The sequence below is a fragment of the Marmota flaviventris genome, chromosome 6 (assembly GCF_047511675.1).
Source record: "Marmota flaviventris isolate mMarFla1 chromosome 6, mMarFla1.hap1, whole genome shotgun sequence".
Taxonomy (NCBI): domain Eukaryota; kingdom Metazoa; phylum Chordata; class Mammalia; order Rodentia; family Sciuridae; genus Marmota; species Marmota flaviventris.
The window spans coordinates 38854016-38880358 of NC_092503.1; the positions used below are offsets into that span (position 1 = coordinate 38854016).

A 26343-nucleotide genomic window follows, 5' to 3' on the forward strand; every position below is an offset into this window, starting at 1 on the left:
AGTATAAAGAGTATATTGCAAAAAAATAAAAAAAAAAAGAGTATTAGAGGAAAATAATGTTGAGAAATATTTTATATAGGAAGTATATTTTAAAATAAAATTTAAAGACAGCGAGGTTTCAAAGAGCAAAATTTGGGGAAAATTATAATATCTGGTGTCAAAAGAACAGCAGGACAATTGGAAATAACTGTGTCCTTTTTTTTTTTTTGGATAAGGCAAGAGTTGAATTTGGTTGGGAAAAAATGACTTGAAGGAAGATACCAGTCTATTTATGAATTCACTGGATTCAAAGCATAAGGAGGCTAGGCCAGTTTTCATTCACCATTACATTTCCCCTACCAACTCCCAGCATCATCTGCAGGTGGTTGGGACTCAGACATTATTAGCACTTGAAGAGAAGATATTTAAATAAAATATTGAGGCCAGGTCAGGTTAGACTTGCAGGCTATGGCAAGTTTGGATTCTGTTCAGTAGGTAACAGGGAGTCACTGATGGCTTTTGGGCAGAGAGGTGAAATTCTCAGAATAGTACTTTGTGAAGATTAATTTGGCAGGCCATGTGGAGGATGGGATGGAGGTTCTGAAATAAGGAAGAAGCTGGAGTTAGGGCAGTGGTGGTGGGCATGTAAAGAAAGGCTTAGAGACGCAATGCTTTGAATGACATATAGTATCCTCTAACTTCTGAACTAATAAAGTCTCTTCTATAAGTGATGATAGCAAATGCTTGCAGAGAGCTACCAGGACACAAATAAAAAAAGGCAGGCACAATGCATGGATCATTCTCTTTTTAAAGAGAAGCTTAAAAGGATTGTCTACAGATTAGTCTCTTTGGAGGAGAAATACCCCCCAAATCCATTGATTATCCTATACACTAAAGATATTAAAAGGTAAATGATTTAATGGTGGAGGACAAGGACAACAAACACATATCTTCAAAGAGAGAAGTTCACATTTTAAAATGAATTGGAATCTTACTTTCTATTTTGATCTTCGCTTGCAATTCAGCATATCACTTGATGCTGATATATAGAATTTGTTATCAGTTGTTATCCAAGGGAATTTGCCTAAACACAGATATAAAAATCAGGCTCTGATTATATGTCTGCTTTCTTGAGTGCTAGAGTTCAGGGTTTGATAAGTTTCAGTGTTATTGTCCTAGTTTCATTTGCACTTTCACATTAGAAAAATGATAGAGAAGGAGCATTGCTCTGTTTTTAAAATTTCCTTTTGAATACTATGTATAACCATGGTGAATTATAATTAAGCATTTAAATGAGAACTCTTTTGAGAGTAATATGGAAAGCTGATAATTATACCAGGACAACCAACGTAAACTGGGACTAACCTGGGAAAAGCAGAAAATATGGTTTTTATATAGTTTTTATACAATAGTGTACAATGTTATATCATTTTCAGAATATATAACTTTGTGGTAATTCAATTCTTGGAATATAATATACAGGATTTTGAGTCGTGTAGGTGATATTTATGTAGGACTAATGGCAGAGATGGCATTTCTGTTAAGGTAAATTTAAAAAAAAATATAAATAAAATATCAGAATTATTCTATTCAAAACAATATTAATAGTGAAAATACATAACTGAAGAAGAGCTTCATGCCATCTGTTTTGTGCCATGATACATTTTCTTGACCATTTTTTGGTATCCCAGAAAAATACCTCCAAAGTAAGGTACTTACATGTACATAGGCTGAAGTTGTAAGTGAGACGTCTTCTGGGGCCCTTGGTAGCCATAAGAGTCAAAGCCACCTATGAAATCAACTGAAAAGGAACAATTTCCTTCATTAGTTAATTTCACAGAAGAACCCACACCTGGTTAAGGTTCACACAGATTACAACATAAGTCTTTTAATAATCTGTTAAACTAAAAATAATTGTGGACAAAAAGTAAAAAAAATAAAAATTCTTCAAGGTAGTTATTTCCACTCCTCCAATGGTGAAATGCAATTATTGTTTTATAAGACTGTATTCACTTGGGAGAAGAAACTATGTACTTTTTTCCCCAGCAATTATAAAATGCCATATGCCTTTTTGGCTAATATGGAGATTTTCTGTATCATGTTATAAATGTTATATCATAAAAATAATGATTGCCCAAGGGCATGTATGATTAGTTGCACACGAGCAATAATATGTACTCTGATTGTTGAGTACAAGGTGCTGTGGTAGAGTTCATGGAAGTTAACTCAACATGGATTTCCCTGCCATCATGTGTTTTACAATCTGAAACAATAAGAGTGAAGTATTCAAAGGCCATACAGACTCAGATATTTAAGATACAATAAGATATAACCAGAGTTACTGTGGTACATGATGTTTTACAAAATGGCTGCAACAGTATCTCCTATCCCACATGTTTTCACAGCCTGATCTTTAAACCCCTCCCATCCAGTGGTTTGAGCTTGTGTCCTTTCCTCTTGAACATGGGCACACCTTTGTGTTCATTTGAAAATAGTAGAAATGATACTATGTGACTTCCAGTGGCAGATCATAAAGGTGTCATACACTCCTCTCGCTCTTTTGGGCAACATAGCTACCATTGCATGAGGAAAGACAAACTAGCCCACATGGACAGAGCAATGGAGAACCATCGATAGGTGCTGAAGCCGACAGGCTAGTGAGGTTCCAGCCCATACCCAGCATCAACATCCGGACATATGAGAGAAAATGCCTCTAAGTGATTCCAGACCCCAAATGTTGAGTCAGTTCTGTTTTGAAGTCTTCCCAGCTCAGATTCCTGACATAACTGAAGAGAGATAATCCATTCCTCTGGGCCTGAGTTATTAACATACAGAATCTATGAGCATAGTAAATGATTGTCTTATACCTCAAAGTTTTGACAGAAACGGAGACAGTAAATAGTAATAGTGACACGAAAAAGTTTATATTTTTTTCATTTTTATTTCTGGATATAGAGGTTGTGTGTGAAGATAAAAGGCAAAACAACAGGAGGCTGATGAGCTAGATTACAGGAAAGAAAGGCATAGGGAAATAGAGGTTGAATTAGGATGCACTAAGACACCTCGAGTTTTTCTAGTATTGTATCCTATTGGCTTACTTTGTCAAGTTTGTGTTCTCTTGTCAATATCCTGGGGTTCTCCATATGGAAACTAAAGCAAGGGGCAATGTAACATAAAGTCTATGATATCTGTGCTTTGAGGAAGCCCTTTCCCATTTAAAAAAAAAGATCATATTTTTTAGAGCATTTTAGGTGAATTTAATTTGTGCTTTTGCAAAATTTAGCAAAAACACAGAGATTCCTCAAGGCCCTGCCTTATATATGCATGGCCTCTGTCACTATCAACATCTCTATCAGAGATGGAGTTACAAGAGATGAGCCTATGTTGACACATGATTATCACCCCAAACCCATCATTGACATTGGTCTTCACTCTTGGTGTTGCAAATTCTATTGGTTTTGGCAAGTGTGTGGCATGTATCCACTATTATACTATCAAAATAGACTTCCTGCCTTAAAAATACTCTGTGTTCTATCTAACCATGTCTTCCTCCCCATCATCCTTTGGTAATCACTATTTTTCACTGTCTCCATAATTTTATCTATCACAAGTGTCACTGATTTGAAAAAAAAAATATATGTGTGTGTATATATATATATATATATATATATATATATATATATATATACACACACATATATATATATATCTCACATGGTAATATACATTTAAGTTTCCTCTAAGTTTTTTATTTATTTCTATATTTTTTGGTACTGGTGATTGAACCCAGAGGTGTTTTTTACCACTGAGCCATATCCCTAGCCTTTTTTTTTTTTTCTTTTTTTAACTTTTGAGACAGAGTCTCTCAAAGTTGCTGAGGGCCTTACTAAGTTGCTGAGACTGACCTCAAACTTGGAATTCTCCTGCCTCAGCCTCCTGAGTTGCTGGGATTACAGGCATGAGCCACTGTACCTGGCTACTTCATGTCTTTTAGTGACCATGTAGTTGGTTTCTTTTAATCATGAGAAATACTTTTTTAAAAAATTTATTCTGATTTGTTATACATGATGGCAGAATGCAATTCATTTCATATTACACATATAGAGCCCAATTTTTCAAGACACTGATTGTATACAAAGTATTTTCACACCATTATTGTCTTATACATATACTTAGGGTAATGATATCTAACTCATTCCACCATCATTCCTACCCCCTTGTCCCCTCCTTTCCCTCTTCCCTTTGTTCTATCTGAAGTTCCTCCATTCATCCCACGACCTGCCTGCCCCACCCCCCCACAATTGCCATTATGCGTCTGCATATCAAAGAAAACATTTGGCCTTTATTTTTCTGGGATTGGCTTGCTTCACTTAGCATTATATTCTCCAACTTCATCCATTTACCTGCAAATGCATGATTTTACTCTCTTTTAGTGCTGAGCAATGTTCCATTGTGTATATATACCAAAGTTTCCCTATCCATTCATCTACTGAAGGGCATCTGGGTTGGTTCCATAATTTAGCTACGGTGAATTGTGCTGCTATAAACATTGATGTGGCTGTGTCCCTGTAGTATGCTGTTTTTAAGTCCTTTGGGTATAAACCGAGGAGTGGGATAGCTGGGTCAAATGGAGGTTCCATTCCAAGTTTTCCAAGGAATCTCCATACTGCTTTCCAGATTGTCTGCACCAATTTGCAGTCCTACCACTCCAGTCAGAGTGGCAGGTATTATACACACAACAATAAGTGTTGGCGAGGAAGTGGTGAGAAACACTTTTTGTGAGGTAGATAGCCTCTTTTTCCTTATCAGAAGTGGAGAGTTGTAGTGATCAACCACCGCTCCTGATTTTAGGAGGACATGAGTTTAAGTACTATTTGGTCTACCTGATGGCTGTGTTATCTTAGGCAGGTTACAAATTCTAAATTGGTGACAGCTTTGGAACTTTACCATGTATTTAATTTTATAGAAGAAAAATTTAAAAAGTGAATTTCTATTGTTTTCTACATTGTTCACATTTGTATCTTAGCTTATATAGACAATATCAGAAGAGCTGTACAATAATTAAATGGCAACACTATCGACAGTTTGTACTTTGAGAATTTTTTTTTAAGACTAGTGCTTTAGTGCCTGAATTCACATTTTTAGGGTGAGCTCTTGCCAACAATGGACTTAATTATGAACAAGTTTCCTGAGAATTATTCACAGGGTTAAAGCTTCATGACTTTGGTGCTAGAAAATAGAGTGGGCCACAGTAGATGGAGGACAGAAATAAGCAATAAGGTCTCAATGAAATTGAGATCCAGATTTATTGTGTTATTGTTATTGTTGTTGTTTTGAGATATTTCATTAGCTTGTTTCCAGAGACTGCAGATAAGCCAGATGGTGATTATGAACCAAAGATTTTGGAGTACACCTAGGGATGGAGTACCTGGGGAAATAAGATAAATCTTCAAGTTCAAAAGATGGAAGTAGGACCAAAAGTGGAGACTAAAGTTGAGTAAGGCACAATGAAGACCTCCCTAAGACGCAGGGAGAGGCCAGGAAGGACTTATGGTGTGTCCTGAACATGAATATCCTGAACGTTAATAGTGCCTAAAATTGAATGTAGTTTGAATCCTCTGGGGCTTGCTCTTTATTTGCCATGATCTGTATATTGGGAGTGTGGGTAGAACTGGCTCATAGCTACCCAATTGGGGAGGAGAACGCAAACTCCAAAGGAAGGAGCCCAATTTTCCAGATTCTTCTGAGTGTTCAGTTGGACTGGGTCATGGAAAATGTTCCAACAGTCAGAGATCCACGATGAAGATGAGAAAAAGAAGAGGCTCTGAATATAACCAGGGTGATTTTCACTATTTAACTCAGGAGGGGACATTCAAATTTAAGCCAGTAGCACAGGGCATATTTTCTATAGTTTACATGAAATACATGCCAGAGCTCATAGCCTAGGAAATTGTGCATGACCAATTTCCATGTGCATTTGGTTCTCAGTAATTGTTTGGATGTCTTTCTAAGTGACTTTAGGGAGGAGTAGAAATCAGCTGTAACCAGTTGACAACCATTAGGACCAAAGTGAATCAGCTAGGTAAACCTGATCTCTGAACCCTTTTACAAACTGTCTTTCAGTGCCTTATGGAATGCTTTAGGATGCCACATGGGTGGTGAGCAGAGGTGGATGAAATGGCCTTATTACTCTCAAAAAATTGAAATACTGGGGTTGGCTTACGTTTTAAAGATATCTTTAATACCACTTCGATCTGTTCTCAATTTCTTTTAAATGTTTCTTCAGACTTTATAGGCGCTACTGCTTACTGTAAAATTTTTCTGAGCAATAGGGATTATAAAACAGCTGATAGATCCTTCTCCAGGTAATTATGATAAGAATTACATGTGGGGTCATAGCCCACCTCTGCATTATTTTGAAAAAGGGTATCTTTTATCAATAAAGATCTCTTTAATTTCTGAAAATAAAAATAAAATACATTCCCAACAATTGTGAAGTGTTTAATAGTGCCTAAAGCTCTTTCAAGAGATATCATTTATCTTTACAATATTACTGTCAGGTGGGTAGGAATAATTATCTTCATTTTACAAATGAATACAGGTTTATTGCTGGAGGCAGTAAACAGCAGAAGATGGGACTAGAAGTCAGGTATTTTCTTTCCTTCCAAGTATATTCTGCTTTCACTCTTGCCATTCTAGTAAATTCCTGGAACCTTTTCAAAGGTGATCAAAGGTTTCAAGTCACACGTTGGATTAAATCTAAAATCTTTAGAATTTTATTTTCTTTCCACATTATTTGCCAATAGTTTTGAGTATTTCTTTTATGTTCTCTACAGATTATAAGGTCTTCTTTTATTATTTATTCTCCAGCATCATTATTTGTGTTCCTGGAAATTTTTGCTCTTTTTGTCTCCTCCTCATCTCCAATCTAATATTCTAGAAATATTGTGATGTGAACAGTGACTGACACAGTTGCCACTGGGCTGTATCCACCAGTGACAGTTACCAATGATGTGTTGTGAGTTATGCAATATGTCTCGCAAGGCGATGAGGCAGGTGCAACTCAAGGCTTAGTTCATTGACTTTTGCCTAATAAATGATGCAAGCCACCACATAAGCACTTAAGCAGTTCTTCCTTCTGAAAATTGTTTGTATTATCAGCACCATCTTGCATCACTCTTATTATAGTGAGGTTTTTGCAAAGTAATAAGGGATGTTTTCTTTATTTCAATGTGTCATATTGTCAGTGTTACACTTCAATGCTCAATAGAAAATGTGAAAGAGGAGTTGCTGAAGTCCTGAGTTAGAATTAGGAGGATGAGAAAGGAAAGACGTCAATGAATGCAAAATAAATAGACAACGAGGTAGAACACATGAAACATATAGTGTTTGAACATGAGGAAGGGGAGGGGAAGGAAAGAGTCAAGGTTGATTCTCAGAAGGTTTTTTGTTAGGGTAATGTTGCCTCTTTCAATAGAACAAAAAAGAATGTCAGGAAGAAGCTGGTGTCTGGCTTTCTTTTGGAAATGTAGTTTTTAAGTTATGAGTGGCACCCAATTAGCAAGGTCCAGGAAAAGGGAAAAAATAAATGTAATTGGTGCAAGGTGAATTGGGGACTTGCTGAGATTTTAGAGATGAATTTCTGTTTTCTCACTCAGCTTTATTGGCTTCATTGCAACCTATCTCTACCTGACATATTATAAATCTATTTATTTGTCGATTGCCTCGGCCACTATGATGTAAGCTGCATGTGATTTACTGTTCTTTATTGTTTATTGTTTATGACAATAGCCTGGGAACTCAACAATATTTGGCCCATGGATGACACTCAATTCATATTTACTGAATGAACTCCATAGACCCTTTAGGCTGCAAAGGAAAATAAGGCACTTAATCAGTGCATGGAAGATGCTAGCAAAGTTTCCAGATGAAATTGGATTGAGTGTTTTTATCCTTTCTTCCACAAGGTCTTGAATGATGTAAGAAAAGCAAAAATATTTCATAGAAGATTTGGAGTGTTAGTTGTCAGGTGCTTTGAGATAAACACAAGAATCTTTTTGGATATCAATGGTAAGAAGCCACCTCTGCAACTTTTCTGGTCAAGGATGGTGGAAGAAAAGAAGCTAGGATGTGCTTTAGTATTAACATGGCTAGGTTGAGAGGGTCATTCATTAATGAATGCCATAGAGCATCACAAATGTTAATCATTGGTAGGAAATACATGATTCTCTTTCTGGATAGTTTGTGGCATCCTAAGCAGAGACTCACAACTAGGCAGAGAGTGACAAAATAATAGAGCTTGCATTTGTTCAATCATTGCCTCATTGGAGGAGTTTATCTTTGACCCTTCAAAGACAACTCAGGATTTTTTAAAAAATAGCTTTGTTGAGGTGTAGTTGGTATACAAAATCCAAACATACTTTATATATACAGTTTGAGGAGTTTGGTATTTGCATACCTATGAAACCATCACCACAATCAAGGTATCAGACATATCAATCATCTACAAAAGACAACTCAGGAATGTTATCATTTTCTTTGCAAGTGTGGCTACAGGGTTTTCTCTTAGCCTTAGTTTTCCTATCTGCTATCTGGGTATGCACAGGGAAATCCAATTATTTTAAATTAGTAAAATGCCATATCAGTTAAACTGCTACGACTTAATCATGTTAGTAATAGTAGAATTTAGAAATAATAGAATAAGAGAAAAATGTTTCATGGATAAATATTCTTTAATAAAATATATTCCCTGTGGTGAATCTCTGTTTTATTTAAACCTTTAAATCATGAACACAGAATTCAGCAAACCTAAAGCTGCCTTTTTTAAATACATGTTGGCACCGAGGTATTGTAATATAAAATTGTCCCTTGGTTATTAATGACAAAGCCACTAGTCAACACTCTTTTAGAGACAGGGTTTAAAAAAAAAAACACAAGGGAAAAATTTAAAAGGCAGTTCACAGAAAACTAAGCCTAAATATTTAGAACTCATTGAAGGACGTTAAAGAATTTGTGTGGGCCTATGAAAATAGAGTGTCTATCCATTACCTCTGCAGGTATGAATTTTAATGGTACTTACTCAACTTGCACAAAAAGAATTTAAAATACAACTAACCATAGGCCAAATGGAAAAGAATAGCCTTCTTCCCACACAGACGTGGTGGCAGCAATTCAAGCTGACTGTGTGAGCTTGGGGTTTTCAGTCTGGGCTAAAATCTCCCACAGGAGAGTGAGTTCTCCCTACCCCCACCATTAGGAAAACACAGTCCTTTGTAGGAGCACTTAATCTTGTAGTTGTCTGAAAGATCACTAAAGTGTGAGGCTACTAAGGGTTTCTAGCAGATAAAGTACACGTTGAATGAAATGCGTCTGATTAGCTAAATCTGGCAGAAGCTTCACTTCCTAACCGTCTTGTCAGATATGATTTTTCAAGGTCTTAGGATCCTATTTTCCATGTTTCCCTCTTAGTTGTCTCAGAATCAGATCCTTATTATTGTAAACTTGGTAATACATATGGACATGTTCAAAAAATGAAGGCCCAAAGCAGTACCAAGGTGTCATAGTAAATAAAATATTTGTTTAGTTAAAATATCTTTGAAAAAACACTTTAAGCTTTTAGTTCCAAAGACCTAGTAAAAAAGCAAATACAATTTCCACCAGATTTAAAAAAAAAAGATTTTGTCAGGTTGTTCTTGTCTCTGCCAATTCTCAGGAAAAGCAATACCTAGGGATTGTAAAAAATACATGAGAGGTTTTTGCTGAGGACAGAATCTTGATATTAGATTGTCTTCTAATAATAGAATGCTATCATTGGGTACATCACAGGGAAGCTATGAGGTAGCAAAAAATTGGAGGCTTTGGAGTCAGTTATCAAGAATATATGTAACAATAAATGTTGGCGAGAACGTGGGGAAAAACTTCACTCATACATTATTGGTGGGACTGCAAATTGGTGAAACCATTATGGAAAGCAGTATGGAGATTCCTCAGAAAACTTGGAATGGAAGCACTATTTGACCCAGCTATCCCACTCTTTGGTTTAAACCCAAAGGACTTAAAATCAGCATATTAGAGTGATACAGCCATCAGTATTTGTAGCAGCTCAACTCACAATAGCTAAGCTATGGAGCCACTAAATGAATAGAGAAAATGTGGTATATATGCACAAAGAAATATCACTCATCCATAAAGAAAAATGAAATTATGGTATTTGCTGGTAAGTGGATGGATCTGAAGACTATCATGATAAGTGAAATAAGCCAATCCCTAAAAGCCAAAGGCCAGATGTTCTCTCTGATATATGGATGCTAACACACAATAAGGTGTTGGGAGGGAAGAATAGAAGTTCACTGGATTAGACAAAGGGGAATGAAGGGAAGGGAGGAGGGATGGGAATAGGAAAGACAGTAGAGTGAATCAGACATAACGTTCAATGCTCATATATGAATACACAACCAGGGAAATTCCCCATCATGTACAACTGGAAGAATGGAATCCTAATTAGAATAAGTTATACTCCATATATGTATAATAAATCAAATTACACTCTATTGTCATATGTATATAAAAAGAAATAATAAAAACATATTATGGAGGCTGAGGTTGTGGCTCAGTGGTAGCGCATTTGCCTGGCATGGGTGAGGCACTGAGTTCAATTCTCAGCACCATGTATAAGTAAAATAAAGGTCTAGCAACAACTAAAAAATATTTAAAAGAACATTATGTTTAGATTCAGGGTCCCATCTTTTTTGGAAAAAGGATTTATACAAGAGGGTTGATTGGAATTATGCTTTAAAATGTATATTTAGGCTATTTACTAATGTGATTAGAATTATGTTATCCAGGAGACTAGATGGAGAAAAAAAAAAAACTTAAATAAAAGAACTCTGTACTACTAGGAACGTAAGAGAGGATGCCATCAACAGAAGCTGAGGAGAACTGAGCAGGTCTATGGAGACCCTTTAGACACTACTCAGTTGGTTAACTATATAGTCTGACAAGCAATAAAATACCCCATGTGGCCTAATGTAAAATCAAAAACAAACAGACAAAAAAAAAAAAAACCAGAAAGATTATTTTATACTAAAACTTAAATACATAGAACTGAGTTTCCATATTTCAAATATTTTTGGAAATCACCTTGCACATTATCAGAAAGGACTGAGAGAGGCAGGACCAATCTGGTGTTTGGGTCCTTGAAGTCTAACAAATATATAAGCAAAGGAAGCTGTCCAAAGGAGTGGTTGAGAATAAGGACATGGGAAGACCTGCATCCTGGATTAGGCAGGCAGAAGGTCAAGTTCAGTGGATGAATTACTTTGCAGGGGAAAATCTTACCTGTTCTTCTCAGATTTGGGCACAGTTTTAAAGAGGCAAAAGAATAATCATCAGTGTAGAGAAGTATTGAGTTCTGGAGGGGAAATCCAAGGAGTTTTTGTTTGATAGCACTGACTTTCTCAGATTTGAATATTTGGTTTAAGGAGGCTGGAAAGGTTAGGAACAGGTCCCATGGAGAGTGTGGCACACTGTGGGCTGAAGAGTAGAAAGCACTGTTAAGCAGGACCAGCATCCAGCTGGGTGAAGCAAGTACACATAGGCAGCGGGGCATAGTGACTCTCCAGCATTGGGAAACTACCCAGGATGAGAAGTGGAGAAATGGAATCTGAGCCTCCTCAGGCACGGATGTTGAAAAGCCAAGCATGGAGGTAGGGTTATGGGAGTACCACCACTTTTGCCAACCCTGGGGACAGATGAAGGGTAGGAAGATGGGAAGCATGAGAAAGCCCAGGATTCTAGTGCAAGGAAGCTCCCAAATAGCGGTGAAGACACCTCTTTCAGGAAGGAGGCAGAAGAATGAAAGGAAAAGATAGGAGTCTACAGCTGGTTGGAGAATTTCAAGAATAGGTGGTCTTAGACAAACCTTCTACCACCATACTGAAGGTGATCCCAGTATAACCTTCCATAATGAAGAAAATGAAGCGGGTGGATGAAGTGAGTGGTATGAGGTGGGGTAGAGCTGAGAAGCTGAAGAAATTGTAAAGCAAGAGTTGGAAGATTGCATATCCAGATATCTTTGATACTTTCCATAAATGTGGAGAAGCATGCAGAACAGGACGAAGTAACTAAGTCAACTTCACCTTCAATATGTCTGGGCTCACTTTGTGTCACACCACTGGGATGGATTGGATTCTCTGTATTGCTCTACCCTGGTAGAATTGCTTCCAATTATATATGACATGCCTTTCAGACAAAATTGGAGGGAACAGCAGTTATTACAGTTATAGGTGAGCTAGTTAGACAGGACTTGGCATGTCTTCTCAGCTGACATCCAGGATATATTTAGAACGCACAGACCATTTAAATGTAGCAGTTTTGGTTAAGATCATGGATGCATTAACATATGTATATTTAGGGAAATAAAAAAATAAACATGCATGCTATAATCACTCAATAGAGAAGTATTCCTCATGTTGTAATTTTTGCTGACATTATCTTTTTATCATTTTTTCAGCCTCCAGAGTAGAAAAATCACAAAACGCCTGAGCCTAAATTAATCATAATCATCTTAGTAGAACAAGAGTAGCAGTTTCAGGAACGAGAATGTCCTGTGATTACTCTTAGCATTTTATTGATACATGAGCAGATTGAAACTAGATTTGTTATTTTGAGCTCATTAAAAACATTTAAAATTGTACTTGTGTGAAATATGGTGTACATCTAGTCAACATGGGCACAAACAGTAAAAACGTAGTTTTCTCTTAAAAAGATGTGCATAGTTTTTTTAAAACCTATATATCTTTCTGACTTGTCCTTCAGTGTCACTTCCTCAGGAAGGAATGTCCTTTTCTTCTAAACTACATGAGATTCTCTTGCAGTGCATTCTTATGGTACCCTACTTTCTTCGTCTGCATTTCTGTTTTTTTTTTTTTTTTTTTTTTTTTTATTCCTCTTTCTATTGGAATTGTGTGCTACACTACAGTCATTATTAAGGCAAAGAGTGTATCTATTTGGTTCTCTGCTTCATCCCTGATGACTGCCACAGAGTAGCTGCTCAATAAATATTTATTGGAAGAATCTATCTGGATATTCAAGCAAAGTAATAGGAAAATATACTAATAATTGGGAGGCTTATAATAATTCAGGCCACTTCTGCCTCTAATGGTTGTTTGACTTTCTGCAAGACAACTCAAGTTTCCTGATCATCAACAAAAAATGTAAGAGATTGCTAAGATTGTTCATAGATCTATGATTCTGCAAATTCTGTATTTCTAGGATTGGTTTACATATCAATGGTAGCAATAAACTGTTTAAAATGAGCATATCTGTAAAAACATAATGAATGGGGAAAAATCGTGCAAAGGAGTTATTTCCATCTGGCTGTTACTATCATGCATTGATTTTACTATGCAAATTTTCTGGGAGTTGAGCTGTGCATAGAAGATATGTATACAGTCAGTCCTCCAGATCCAAGAGTTTCTACATTCATGGATATTACCAATCATGGACTGAAAACTTGGGGAGAAAAAGTTGTGTCTATACTGAACATGTAGAGATTTTTCAAAATATTTATTTATTTATGTATCTTTAGTTTTAGGTGGACACATTATTTTGTTTTTATGTGGTGCTGAGGATCGAACCCAGTGCCTCTTGCATGATAGGCGAGCACTCTAGCACTGAGCCACAACTCCAGCCCCCAAGATTTGTTTTTTTTTTGGTCATTATTTGCTAAATAATATAATACAGCAACTATTTACATAGCATTTACATTTTATTAGGTATTATAAGTATTCTAAAGATTATTTAAAATATACTAGAGGATTGTGTAGGTTATACACAAATGCTATGCCATTTTATATAAGGGACTTGAACATCGGTAGATTTTGGTAGCCCTGGGACCAGGGGTGTCCTGAAAGCAATCCTGCATGGATACACATGAATGAGTGCATATGACATTTGGAACCTGAGGCATGACAATTCCCAGTGGGAAAAGAGTAATTGAATAAAATGTCAGACTGGGAAGGGAGAGTAGGATTTGACAGGGTTGGGGCCCTCAGAAGTACTGTCCCCCATCCAATTTAACTCAGTGATGATGGAGTATGAATGTGGGCCTGGGTGCTTCCCTTTGCAGCCCCACTCTTGGGGATTCCTTTGACATCAACTTCATTAGTTACAAAGGCAGCAATCCATATCCAATTTTCTTCTTGTGTCAGGATTGTTCATGTATAAACTAGGCTCCTTTGTTGGGAACATTTGCAATTAATCCTATAAACAAACAAACAAACAAATGCAAATTTTTACACTGCCTGCCCCAGCCAACCCTGCTGGCTCTGAGGTCTGGCTACCACCTATTATACATAAAAATGAATTGAAATCCCTACTCTGGACCTAACCTAATTTTCATGTGATAATAGGCATGGATTCCCAGAAGTGCTGTATGCCTCTTGATAGTAACATCCTAATTTCCTTTCCTGGTAAATGTTTTAAATAAGATTTTTGCACCAAAGGAAATTAACCTTTAAATTAATCGTAATTATAAAATGCCATCACTGATTTTTGTCTTCAGCCTAATTACTTTCTATTATTTAAACAAATCACACCTCCTGTGAGTTTTAAGTTTGTTTCTCTTTCATTCCCTGCCACACGATGCCAACCAATCATAGCAGAGGCCTTCCTGTGTATCCTCTGCTGGAGTGACCTCATTTAAATGTCACACAGGATTGAGGGTTTGCGCTGGCTTGCTGTGGACAAATCTCCCTTTCAGTGCCTGCATGTAAGGCTAAGGTGTTTTCATTCCGCCTACCTGAGGGCAGTATTTGGAGATTGTGTTTCTCTGTCCTCCAGGTATTAAGAAGGAGATAGCCAAGCCCAGCTTTCTTTTCTCTTAGATGCCAAATCCCAAACTAAACCCACCTGGGTGTAATGAAGTACACACCAACCAACATCATTCATCAAAAGACTGATGTCATCTTCTCAGCGTGTTTCTTATCTGGAGGGCTTTTAGAGAGCATTCTGTTTCCTGGGCTACCTTTGTCTTGTTTGCATTTTTTTCTTTGGAGAGGAGATCTCAGTGACTTTATTTTGTGAGCATGTTTATCAACATTTTGGTGCTAAAAAAAAAAAAGTCCTATTTTTCTGTAACTTGGCTACTTTCTTCCTTGTGTCGTTATCTCTGTGAGTGTAGAGGGAGTTGGTGAGGTGACAAGCACAGAACAGCCACCACGGGTGGGTGGTGTCTGCACAATTGGAAGAAGTGAAATGATCAAAATGGAAGATTTTTCTATCAATCATTCCTGTAAACGGCACCGCTTCTCTTTCCATCACAGACTCTTTCTTTTCTATTGAGGATGATCAAAACATCGTGAATATTTCGCATCTACAGGATAATTTCAGTTCACCCTGACAGGTATTTTCTGCATAAAATACCTCTTTTATACAGCCCATTTAAGGGTCCTTCTTGGTTTATCTGAATAGTGTCACCTCGGCACCAATGCTTTAGAAGCCAAGCCCTGATTATTCTAAATCAACAGAGAATAAATCAGTTTCTTTTCCTTAATATTTTTGACTTGGAAAGATCAGATTTATTTAAAGATGAACATGGTATGCATGGGTATGTTTATGTGTGCGTTTGTGTGAGTGAAAGCAATATAGTATCATGGAAGAGATATTGTGAGAAAAGAGAAAACAAGAAATGATTGTTGAAGAACCACCCTCAAATTGAATGGACAAAAATTTAGACATAGAACTCATGTGTTTTAAGGGACCACAAGAGGGAGCAATTTGATAGAAGGCTGAAAAAGAGACCAGTGCTAGCTAATTTTGGAGACAATATAAAAATGATGTTTCGCTTTAGAGAACACCATTATCACTGATAGAAACTTGCATGTGATTGGCAGCAGGCATATGCATATGTAGCCATCTACAGCACATATTTCTCCCTCTTTCCTTTCATTTATTCAGAAAGTGAAAAAAATGTGCTTTGTTCTAATAGGCTGTTCATTTAGTTTAGAATAAGCTGAGATCTAAGGAGAAGTCACATTTTCTTGTCAGTTTCCATACAGTCCAAGAAATGTTTGTGGAGAGCCAAGTGATTAATTCACATGTGGCCCAGAATCTTACTGTGTCTTCCTCCAGGTTGAGATGTGCCCGATACTGAAGATACAGCAGCGAATGGCAGGTGTGGATCCTAATGGCACCTCTAATACTCATTTATTCTGAGGGAGTCAGATATACTATGGGATGTCAGAAATTCACAAATAAGCTCAGTGACTTTGGGAAAGTGACTTAATCTTTATGGGTCTATAAAATTAAGGCTTTGAAACAGACTAGAAGGCCATAGTTTTCTATCATTTTAAACCCTGAAGAATTCATAGTTCAGAAGAAATGTTATGCAGAACCAAAGGATATAAAGTTAAATGCAGAACTTCAATCCTTGTGATGGGGGAGTGGAAAAGGTGACATCTCCTTCCATTGTGATCCCACTAGGTTTCTGCAGAGAGTAGCTAGATGTTAGTGGCATTCAAAGTCTGGACCAATATGTGATCTTGTTCAGAGATGAGGAAAGAAACGGCAAGTTTGAGTTTGATGGGAAACTAGTGGATATGGATGAAACTGTTTCACTCAGTCACCTTGAAATTCCTAAAATAGTTGTTTTAAAGAGATACAAAACAATAACATAAAAACAATACATATTACTCTTTCATTTGGTTGTTTGAGTATAAGACTAGTATGAAACTCAATAAGTGAAATAAACACGTTGGTGCAGAATGAAGAGTGATTTATAAATTACCAGAAAGCAAGATCGGGTTACCAAACAGAATGCAGTAGTCCTAACAACCTGATAGGAGGAATGACAGGTGATAAATAGGGAGGCAACAAGGAAGGCAGCTAATCAAAATCAGGAGACATATGCTAATGTGTTAACTGAGAATCAGGACTCAACTGGGTCATCTTCATTTTCTTTCCTCCCCCTTGTTTTATCTTTATTTTCTGTACTTTCTGCATTAAACCTACATTACTCTGTAACCAGGAAGAAAGATTATTTTTACAGGGAGGTACATATCTCCTTGATCCCCTGTTCACCCTTTCCATAGGCAGTGGTGAGTGACTGTTCAAAGAATAGCATTCAAATTTAGTGATTCTGAAACTGGAGAAATGATCAAAACATACAGAACATAGTTCAATAAGTAGATGTGTTGGCCAGCAGGTTTCAGAAGAAAAATCAGACAAAAGTAACATAAAATTCTTATCCCAAGAGAAGTGAATAATTTTCTGTTTTTTTTTTTTTTTTTCCCAAATGAGAGATTCTATAAATTGCCTTTGACTTTGATCCCTAGGCCACTTGATTTCAGGTAACCCAGGACAGGTTTTCATTTATTTGTGCTTGGTTTGTGGTTACATGTACATGTCTAATTCTAAGTCTAAACATCTGGAATTCATTTTTTTAATATTTCTTTGAAAATTATTCCCTGAGTATATATTTTTAAAAGAAATTTCATGTCTTTTCCTAGATGATTTCAATAGTTAGTAACATTTGCAAATATGTTGAATCTTTTTAGAAAAGATAGTGATTACAGTCCCCTCTCAGTAGCTCTGGAACATTGGCTCCAGGACCCTCCTGTGGATGCCAAAATCCATGAATGCTCAAGTCCCTTAGATAAAATGTGACAGTATTTGTATATAACCTACAATAACCTCCTGTATACTTTGTCATCTCTAGATTACTTATAATATCTAATAAAATGTAAATACTACATAAATGATTTTTATTCTGTGTTATTTGGGGAATGCAGCATAGATGGAAAATTTTTGCCAAATATTTCTGATATCTGGTTGGTTGCAACCATGGATATGGAAGACAGACTGTACTTAGAAAACTGAATTCGTTTGCAAGAGGACCAACGTTGAGTTTAACTATTAAGAACAAATTTGTTAAGGAAACATAACAAAAGTCGAGAAATAATATGACAATGAATTTTTTTTCTTTCATGAATTAGGGACATTTTCCATGGCTGTATGGATTTCTTTTAATTGTTAACAATGCTAACAAAGCATAAAGACAAATTCTCAATTCTGTCACTGAAGTGGATATCCCACTGGTACACAGAAGAGCTGGGGATGAAGTGAGACAGAAGAATTACATATATGATAAAAAAACATACCAGACCAGGAATCTCTGAAAATTTCTTTTTTCAAATACTGTAAAAGAGAATAAGTAGAGGGGAATAGAAAAGATTGGGAGCTGCAAGGAAAACTCATCACGCCTAGTGACAGATTGTTTCAGTGAAGATCTCTGCCACAAACACAGCAGAGCATGGCTGCCTGGTGTCTTGGAGTAAGCTTTTCCTCCCAAGATCGATTGCTGTCTTGTCATGAACAAATATATAAAAGTGTGTTGCAGGGTTGCCCTGCTCAAATAAGGTTCACTGGTTACGGCACCCCTGCCAGAGCAGGGGGTCTCTTTCTGGTGAATAACTACTCACCTGAAGGCAGAGCACCCCATAGCAGGAGGTGTTAGCTGGGGGCTCCTGTAAGTAAGTATTCTCAGTGGGCAGTGGGCATGCAGGCACTGAGACAGTATTACAGCTCTGAAGCCCTGACCCATTGGCATTTGATATATCAGCAAGGGGAGGCTAGCTCTATAGATATTTTCAAATGTCCAGGAAGCACATGGTATGCATGTGGGGGGTGGGCTATGAGCTTGGATGTGGTTTTATGAACTGCAGTATGTATCCCTGCCTCAATTCATAAATTGAAGACCTAGTTTCTGGTAAGACTATATTTAAAGATTGAAACAACTTTGGAGAGGTGATTAAAATTACATAAGTTCACAAGGCTAGGACTCCATTCCAATAGGATTGAAGTCCTTATAAGATAAGGAAGAGACACACAGAAAAAGACCATGTGAGGACACCGGCAGTGAGAGAATGCAGTCTACAAGCCCAGGAAAGAGACTCAGGAAAAGCAAACCTGCCAAGACCTTGATCTTGAAATTTCAGCTTCCAGAGCTGAAAGAAAACTGAGTTGCTGTTGTTCAAATTCCTCAGACTGGAGTGTGCTGTTATGGCAGCTCTACTGATCACTAGCCAGGCAGTGGTGGAGGTGCTATCCCTATCTTTCTATTTGGAATCTGTGCTGTGAGGGTGGGTGTGGTATTCTGGCAGGCACAGCAGATGGCAGTGGTGTTCCGTGATTTTGCACACTCAACTAGCTTGCCAGGCTGCAGCTCTAGTTTAGATAACTAAAGGGTCAAAGATGAAAATGTCAAGGTCTAGTCCTTTTCATGGGAAAAAAGAAATTACCTTAAAGTGTCTACTAAATGTTTGCATTTCCCTAAAATTCATATGTTGAAACCTAATCAGCAATGTGATGGTGCTTTGGGAGGTGATTAGGTCATAAGGGCTCATGAATAGGTTTAGTGTCCTCAGAAAAGAGGTCCCAGAGAGCTCCCCTTCCAAAATGTGAGCATATGCCAAGGAAGTGTGATCTGTGATCCAGAAAACAAGACCTCACCAGACCCCACCAAATGTGCAGGCACCTTGATCTTGGACTTCAGTCTCCAGAACTGTGAGCAAAAAGTTTCTTTTGTTTATTAGCCATCCTGTTCACGGTATTTTATTATAGTAGCCGATGTGGACTAATATAGTATCTACATAAACAGAAATTAAACTGGGATCTAGGAAATTAAATGAGACACTGTTTAAAAGGAGAAGTAAGTATTCTCAGGCATCTGTGTGTCTGTGGTCTAACTCTTCCTATTTCAACAGTGATTTATTGCTATTTCAAGTCTAAACTTGAATCTTTGCTCCATGGCTCCTTGAAGTTTTCTCTTTCTCTGAGTCTTCCTGGGTGCATTTTCTGCTGTGAGCCTGGATATCAGAACTAAGGACAAAGCAGGTTAGCCTCAGACTGGCTTCAAGGCTATTATTCATACAGCTGTCATAACTGGCCCTTATCTCTGCAGCCCACTCTCAGCAAAAGGCACAGAACCCAAGCTACCCTCTGCTCCTCATGAGGTGCTTAGGAAGGGAAACTTAACTCCTTTAGAGAGCAGGTAGCTGGCACCTACTCTTGCCAGTACACTCCTATCAGGATGCCTCATTGCAAAAGCACAGCAGATAAGAACAGACACAGAGAATAAGGTCCCTGAGCATTTACACATATATGAAACATCTCTCATACTGCAGGAGTTGCTATTCTATTTTTTTACTTTCATTAAGAATTTTATGGGTCAAGGTAGTGTAACTACCAAAAGTTAGAAAGAAATTTCAAACTTTTTTAGAGCATCAGAAGTCAGATGTCTAGGCAATGTCTGGAGGTGAACACAGAATAGAGAACTTGACCAGAACAATATATGGTAAATATAACCTAAAGCAGGGTACTCAACAAATACTCCTGATTGTCTGTCCCTTTATGAATGACTACAAGTCAATTAACATACTATTAGTCATCGAAAGTTAGAGGACATAGAACAGCCCTAATTGAGCATCTCTTCCAGGTTGTTCACTAGTCCCATGAACATTGAAAATGTGTGTTACTCTACTTGGATATAAAAATTAACAAACAGATAAACAACAAAATGACTTTATATCTTGCCTGCAAATCAGTAAGACTAACATTGGAAAACTTGTCTATGTGAAGTTTTTTTTTTGTTGTTGTTGTTGTTGTTTCTGATTAGTAAAGAGAGATAAGCGATTGTTGCCAAAATATGTAAAAAGACATACACATTATTTTTTGGAAATTTTTGCAAAGTCTCTTAGGTACTTGAGCAATAAAGTTGATATTACAAAATAAAATGATGGTGTCTTATCTCCCTGGATTTACATGGTTTGGGCTAAAATTTGACCCAGGGAAAAATCCTCTAAGATGCATTCCCAGGAATTCTAATTTTGTGGAATATTAAGATTTTTAATGAAAGGGCTCTGTGTTTAAATACTGGGGAGACTTGTATTCACCAGGCTTTTAATTTCTGTAAATTGAAGCTGTAACATCTACCAAAAGATAACTACTATTTCCAAGTATACCTGGCTTGCTCTAAATCATCTGGAGACTTTAGACAGCTCTAAACTCTATGCTTTAATAGTCACAGGGAACATGAATTTCACAGGGCCACCACTTTCAAAAACAGTTGGTGGATCCTTCATCTGCCTACCATGCTGTGTCCATCCCTTCGTGCAGGAACCAAGATAAAAGTTCCACTCTCACTCTCTGAGTCGGGGCTGACCTTGCTGCTTCCCCTGGGTGGCCCTATCTGTGTTCTCTCCAGGTAACTGTAGGTATAATAAAACCATGAAACTCCTTCTGGTTTCTCTCTTTTATCTGTGTCTATCCTACTCCTCTGCCTCACCTAAAGTAATAACGAACAGTTAAAACAAAACTGAATTAGAAAATAGTTTAACTTTTTTTAAATTTTAGTACCAGGGATTGAACCCAGGGTTGCTTAACCAATGAGCAACATTCCATCCCTTTTTATTTTTTTATTTTGAGACAAGGTCTCACAAGTTACTTAGGACCTTGCTAAATTGCTGAGGCTGGCTTTGAACTTATGATCCCCCTGCTTCAGCCTCCAGAGTCTCTGGGATTACAGGTATGTTCCACCAGGCCCAGCTGGAAGACTTCTTCTGTCCTTTTTTAAATATATATATTTTTAGTCGTAGTTGGACACAATTCCATTATTTTATTTATTTATTTTTTTGTGGTGCTGACAATTGAACCCAGTGTCTCCAACATGCTAGGTGAGCATTCTACCGCTGAGCCATAACCCCAGCCCCTGGAAGATTTCTTTAATGCACTACTCTCACAAATGTATATAAATAAATGAAATAAATGAACCTTCTAAATTTTTAGCATCAATCTTACTTGGCTTTGGAATTTTTTTTTTTTTTTTTTTGGTGGGGGAATATATCTTGTGCAACTGGAATTTCTGGGATCCCTTTTGAGAGGTGCTGTTCAGGAATTCTGGAGAGATGCTGATTATCTGTATGGGGGGAACATGGTGAGTCAGTAATCGTTTTCCAAAGAAATGAACCACATCATTGTGAAATGTAGTTAAACATTATAGTCCAGGGAAAGCTCAATTTCTAGCTGAACACTGACCTGCATACTTTTCCTTCTCTTAGGATTTGGTATATAGACACTGAAGAATAAAATCTTAATGAACTTAACATAGTTTGTGGAGCCCATATATTTTGAAATCCATGTATCTTTTACTCTTTCTAATCTTTAAGCAAACTAGATGGCTTCTCTTAGGCACTGCAAATACAACCTGCCCACGTTGAACTAATTATCTTATCCCCACTCAACTTTCTGCAAGTGACATTTCCATCTACCCATTCATTCACACCAGACACCCATCTAAGAATCTACCACTCTCCTTCTTTTCCCGTACCATAGTCCTGTACTCTACCAATCACATCATCTTAGCTTGTGTCATTTGTATCATCATGTAGTTCCTCTCCATCTTTAATATTTGTTTTAGTTCAGATCATCATCATCTCACATCTCAATCAATTTAATTATGTCTTAAGAAGTTTTCCTTTTCTTAATATTTCTCCTTCCCAGTCTCTTATCCATGCTGATAGATTTGCCATTGTACTATATGAAGCAAAGTTCAAATTCCTTAATCTTTCATAATTGCTTTTCTATTATCCCATCCATGTTTGCTTTCTAATTTTCTCTGGTGTCCACATCTAGCACAGGATACAATTTGTTCACATTATTTTCTCTGTGATGTACCTAAGTGCTTTTCCACCATTTTCCTGGGCAACCTTATTCATACATCACTACCCAACATATAACTCTCTTTCAAGATGAAGTTCAAGAGTGTTCCTCACTTATGGAAAAAAAAATCTTGGTATCTTTCCTTTCTTTCCCTACCATCGGGAGTTTTATTATATCTATTTGTTCACAGGTTTGCTTTTCCCACTAAATGGCAAGTGCTTAGAGGTAAGAGATTGTTACCCATCTTAAAATCTCCTAAGATTTTAGGAAACACTTATTATATCAAGGATAATTTTACAAGTGCTTATTTAATGAAAGGAACATCATTTCCTTTTGCACACAAAATATTATAAACTATGTACAGTATAAAAATCCTACCTGAGAATGATTGAAAATTGCCTCCCATAAGTTAATAATCTCATACTCCCTCTTCCTTTCAGTATGATTGGAAAGTGAAGAAGAAGTAAATTCTCTTTGGATGTTTCTCCTCAAATCATCATTTAAGAAAGAAGTGGATTCTCATCTTCCCACCCCGCTACCTTTCCCACTCCCAATTCTGATTTTTCCTCAGAATGAATATGGCTGCATTAGCAATTCCCCATGATAGGACTCAGAGAGCCTAGAAATACCTTTCTCATGTCCTTCTAATTCAAATCCTTAGGGTTACTTACCACTTACCATGTTTGGAAGAGGAGAGAACAGTGGTGGAGCCACTATGAGGCTTGTGTGAGCAGACTACTACCTTAACTCTGGATTAAGCAATAGAGGTTCAGTGATGAGATTCTGACATAAAGTTCTAGTCATTTGTATCAAATTGTAGAAATGAAAAGGATATTTGAACATTAGAATTCCCAGAGATAATTCTCTAAATTAATCTGAAGTCAGTTCTCCTAAGAATTTTAGTAACTATTGAAAATTGTTGATTGTTGAGAATTGTAGTCCTGGGTGAAACTAATGAGTTATTAATATCTAATAAGTGGTTTATTAAACAGAAGACAGTCAAATTAACCACATTAAAATTCACTTACATTCCCACTCTCCCTTGTATACTCCCTCTAGAATTGTTATAAGAATAGATTTAAAAAATTATTTTGTAGTTGTTGATGGACTTTATTTTATCTATCTATCTATCTATCTATCTATCTATCTATCTATCTATCTATCGCGCTGAGAATTAAACCCAGTGCCTCATACATGCTAGGCAAGTTCTCTACTACTGAGTCACAACCCCAGCCCAATAATAGATTTTAAAATACCTTTCAATGAAAAGAAAAACTTATGTTTGCAAAATGAGAAATTCTCCATTTGTTCAATATGCTGATTTCTTTATAAAAAATATTTTAGCCTGATAGGCACCAAAAGTTCATTCCCTTTTCTAATGGTGTGTTGAGGGGTATTATCTCAAGACCAGGAAGGTTAGGTCAGAAGCAGTAAAGAAGCTTTGAGCTTGAAAGAAACAGAATAGAGCTTTAGTACTTACAGCTGTCCTCCTCTTCAGTTATACATTTCACAACATAGCAGGCGTAGATGAACCCTGCCAGCTGAAACAAAACAGACATGCTTTAGACATCAGGCAAAAGGATCAGTCAGGACCACAGCACTGGGGGGAATGGTTCAAAGACCAGCAATTAACAACCACATTCAGGGTTCCAAAATGGTTCATCATACTGAATCTTGACTCCATTGTGAATTCTTGATTCCAGGGATGTCTATCTGCCTTACAAATAAATATATTGCTCTATTTTTCCACTGGTGTTTATGTGTAAGATTTGTTAATTTCCAGGCAATCTAAAGCTTCAAGTAAAAAAAAATATGTCCATTCATTAATTGATTTAACATGTACATTTGTGCCAGTCAGTTTCTGCTTTACTTTTCTTTAGGTCAGGGCCCAAGATTCTGAAACTGATCTTTCCTCCTGACCACCAGAAAAATACTTAAGAGAAAAATATTAAGGAGATTCCATGGTATGTTGCATATACTTTTTGTAAGCAAGAAAACTCTTATTTAGATCTGTAACAGGAACCAGGGCATATTGAACATATGAAGATGATATGTTAAAGGGGTGAGATGGACACCTGTAAGGAATGAGTATCATAACAGTGCACTGAATTTGGGATTGCATGTATGTTATAATCCCTTCCAAAATATGTTGTGAAAAGACCCCAGTGGTCAGAAAATCCCTTGCTCACTGATATTGGTGCCTTAAGGGAGTGCAGCAATGTCATTTGGTATCTATCCCATCAAATAGAGTTGTTTCATATTATTATGGTTTGAATTGGTGTCCCCCCCCAAAAAAGCTCACATGTGAGACAATATAGGAAGGTTTAGGGGAGAAAGGATTGAGTTATATCCTTAACCTAATCAGTGAATTAATCTCTGATAGAATTAACTGGTAACTGGAGTCAGGTGGGGTGTGGCAGGAGGAAGTAGTTCATGGGGTGCATGGCTATGGGGTATATATATTTGTATCTGGCAAATGGAGACCTCTCCCTCTGCTACCTGACCATAAATCGAGCTATATCTCTCTGCCACACTTTTCAGCCATGATGTTCTGTCTCACCAGAGCCCTAAGGAATGGAGACAGCCTTCTATGGACAAAGATCTCTGAAACCATGAGCCCCTACATAAACTTTTCTTCCCTAAATTGTTCTAGTCAGGTTCTTTAGTCATAGCAGTGAGAAAAGCTAACTAAAACAGAAATTGGTACAAGGAGTGGGGTTGTTGCTATGACTGACTTGACCATGTGGTTCAGAAACTTTTGGAGCATTTTGGAATTGGTGGGAGGAATTTTGAGATGCTTTGCATTACAAGCTAGAAATGCTTTAGATTGTTGTAAGGAGAGCTTAATGGCCAATTCTGGTGGGAGCTCAGAAGACCAGAATGCCAACAGGACTGTGGACAGTGAAGACAGGACTAGAGAGGGTTCAGAAAAGGAGGACTCTATTGGAATTTGGACTAGAGGCCATTTATGTTGTATTCTGATTGAGATGTGGTCTGAATTTTGCTCGTCTTGAGACTTTCTGTGGAGCTGATTTTAATCTGGTAGAAGAAATGTATAGGAAGCATAACATTCAGGAAGTGCCATGGGTATTGCTGGAAGCTTTTGGCAAAGTTTATTGTGATATTCAGAAGCAGAGAGCAGAGCAGAAAGATTTGAAAAACTTGGACTTGAAAGCCAGGAGTAAAACTGGGCCTAGGGAAGTTGCCATTGTTAAAGACATTACTGCCACTAATGAAATCCTGAAGATTTTTCCTGAAGATAGTAAGAAAGATGGCTTGAGGGCAAGGCCACATCTATCTCAAGCTCAAGGGAGAAAGGTGAAAATTCTCTTGAGACCAGTGGGACACGCTTCTTGCACAAGGGGGCCTACAAAGTTTTTTCAACATGCTCAGCCACCCAGATACTCAGAGGCTGCTACATCCATGGCTCCTGGAGGTTTGGCTACTGCTCAAGATGGCAGCAGACCTTGGCATCAACCACATGGTGCTAGTTCTGCAGAAATGCAGGATGCTGGATTTAGGGGCCCATGGAAGCTTCCACCAAGATTTCAAAGGAAGGCCTGAGAGGCCAGGCAAAGTGCAGCAGGGTCAGAGTTTGTGTGGGCACTCCCTGAGAAGTCAAGGTGTGAAGATGTGAGGAGGAAGCTG

General features: G+C 37.4%; 1 protein-coding gene across 1 annotated transcript in view; it reads right to left on the bottom strand.

Annotated features, from left to right (window-relative positions):
* Positions 1-1694: 1694 nt before the first annotated feature.
* Positions 1695-26343, bottom strand: part of Nkain2 (sodium/potassium transporting ATPase interacting 2) — a 441575-nt gene continuing 416926 nt past the window's right edge. Inside the window, exons 3-4 of the mRNA XM_071613875.1 lie at positions 24176-24236; positions 1695-1780 (exon numbers count right to left, since the gene is read on the bottom strand). Coding sequence (XP_071469976.1) covers positions 1695-1780; positions 24176-24236 — 147 coding nt within the window. The remainder of the gene's footprint in view (positions 1781-24175; positions 24237-26343) is intronic.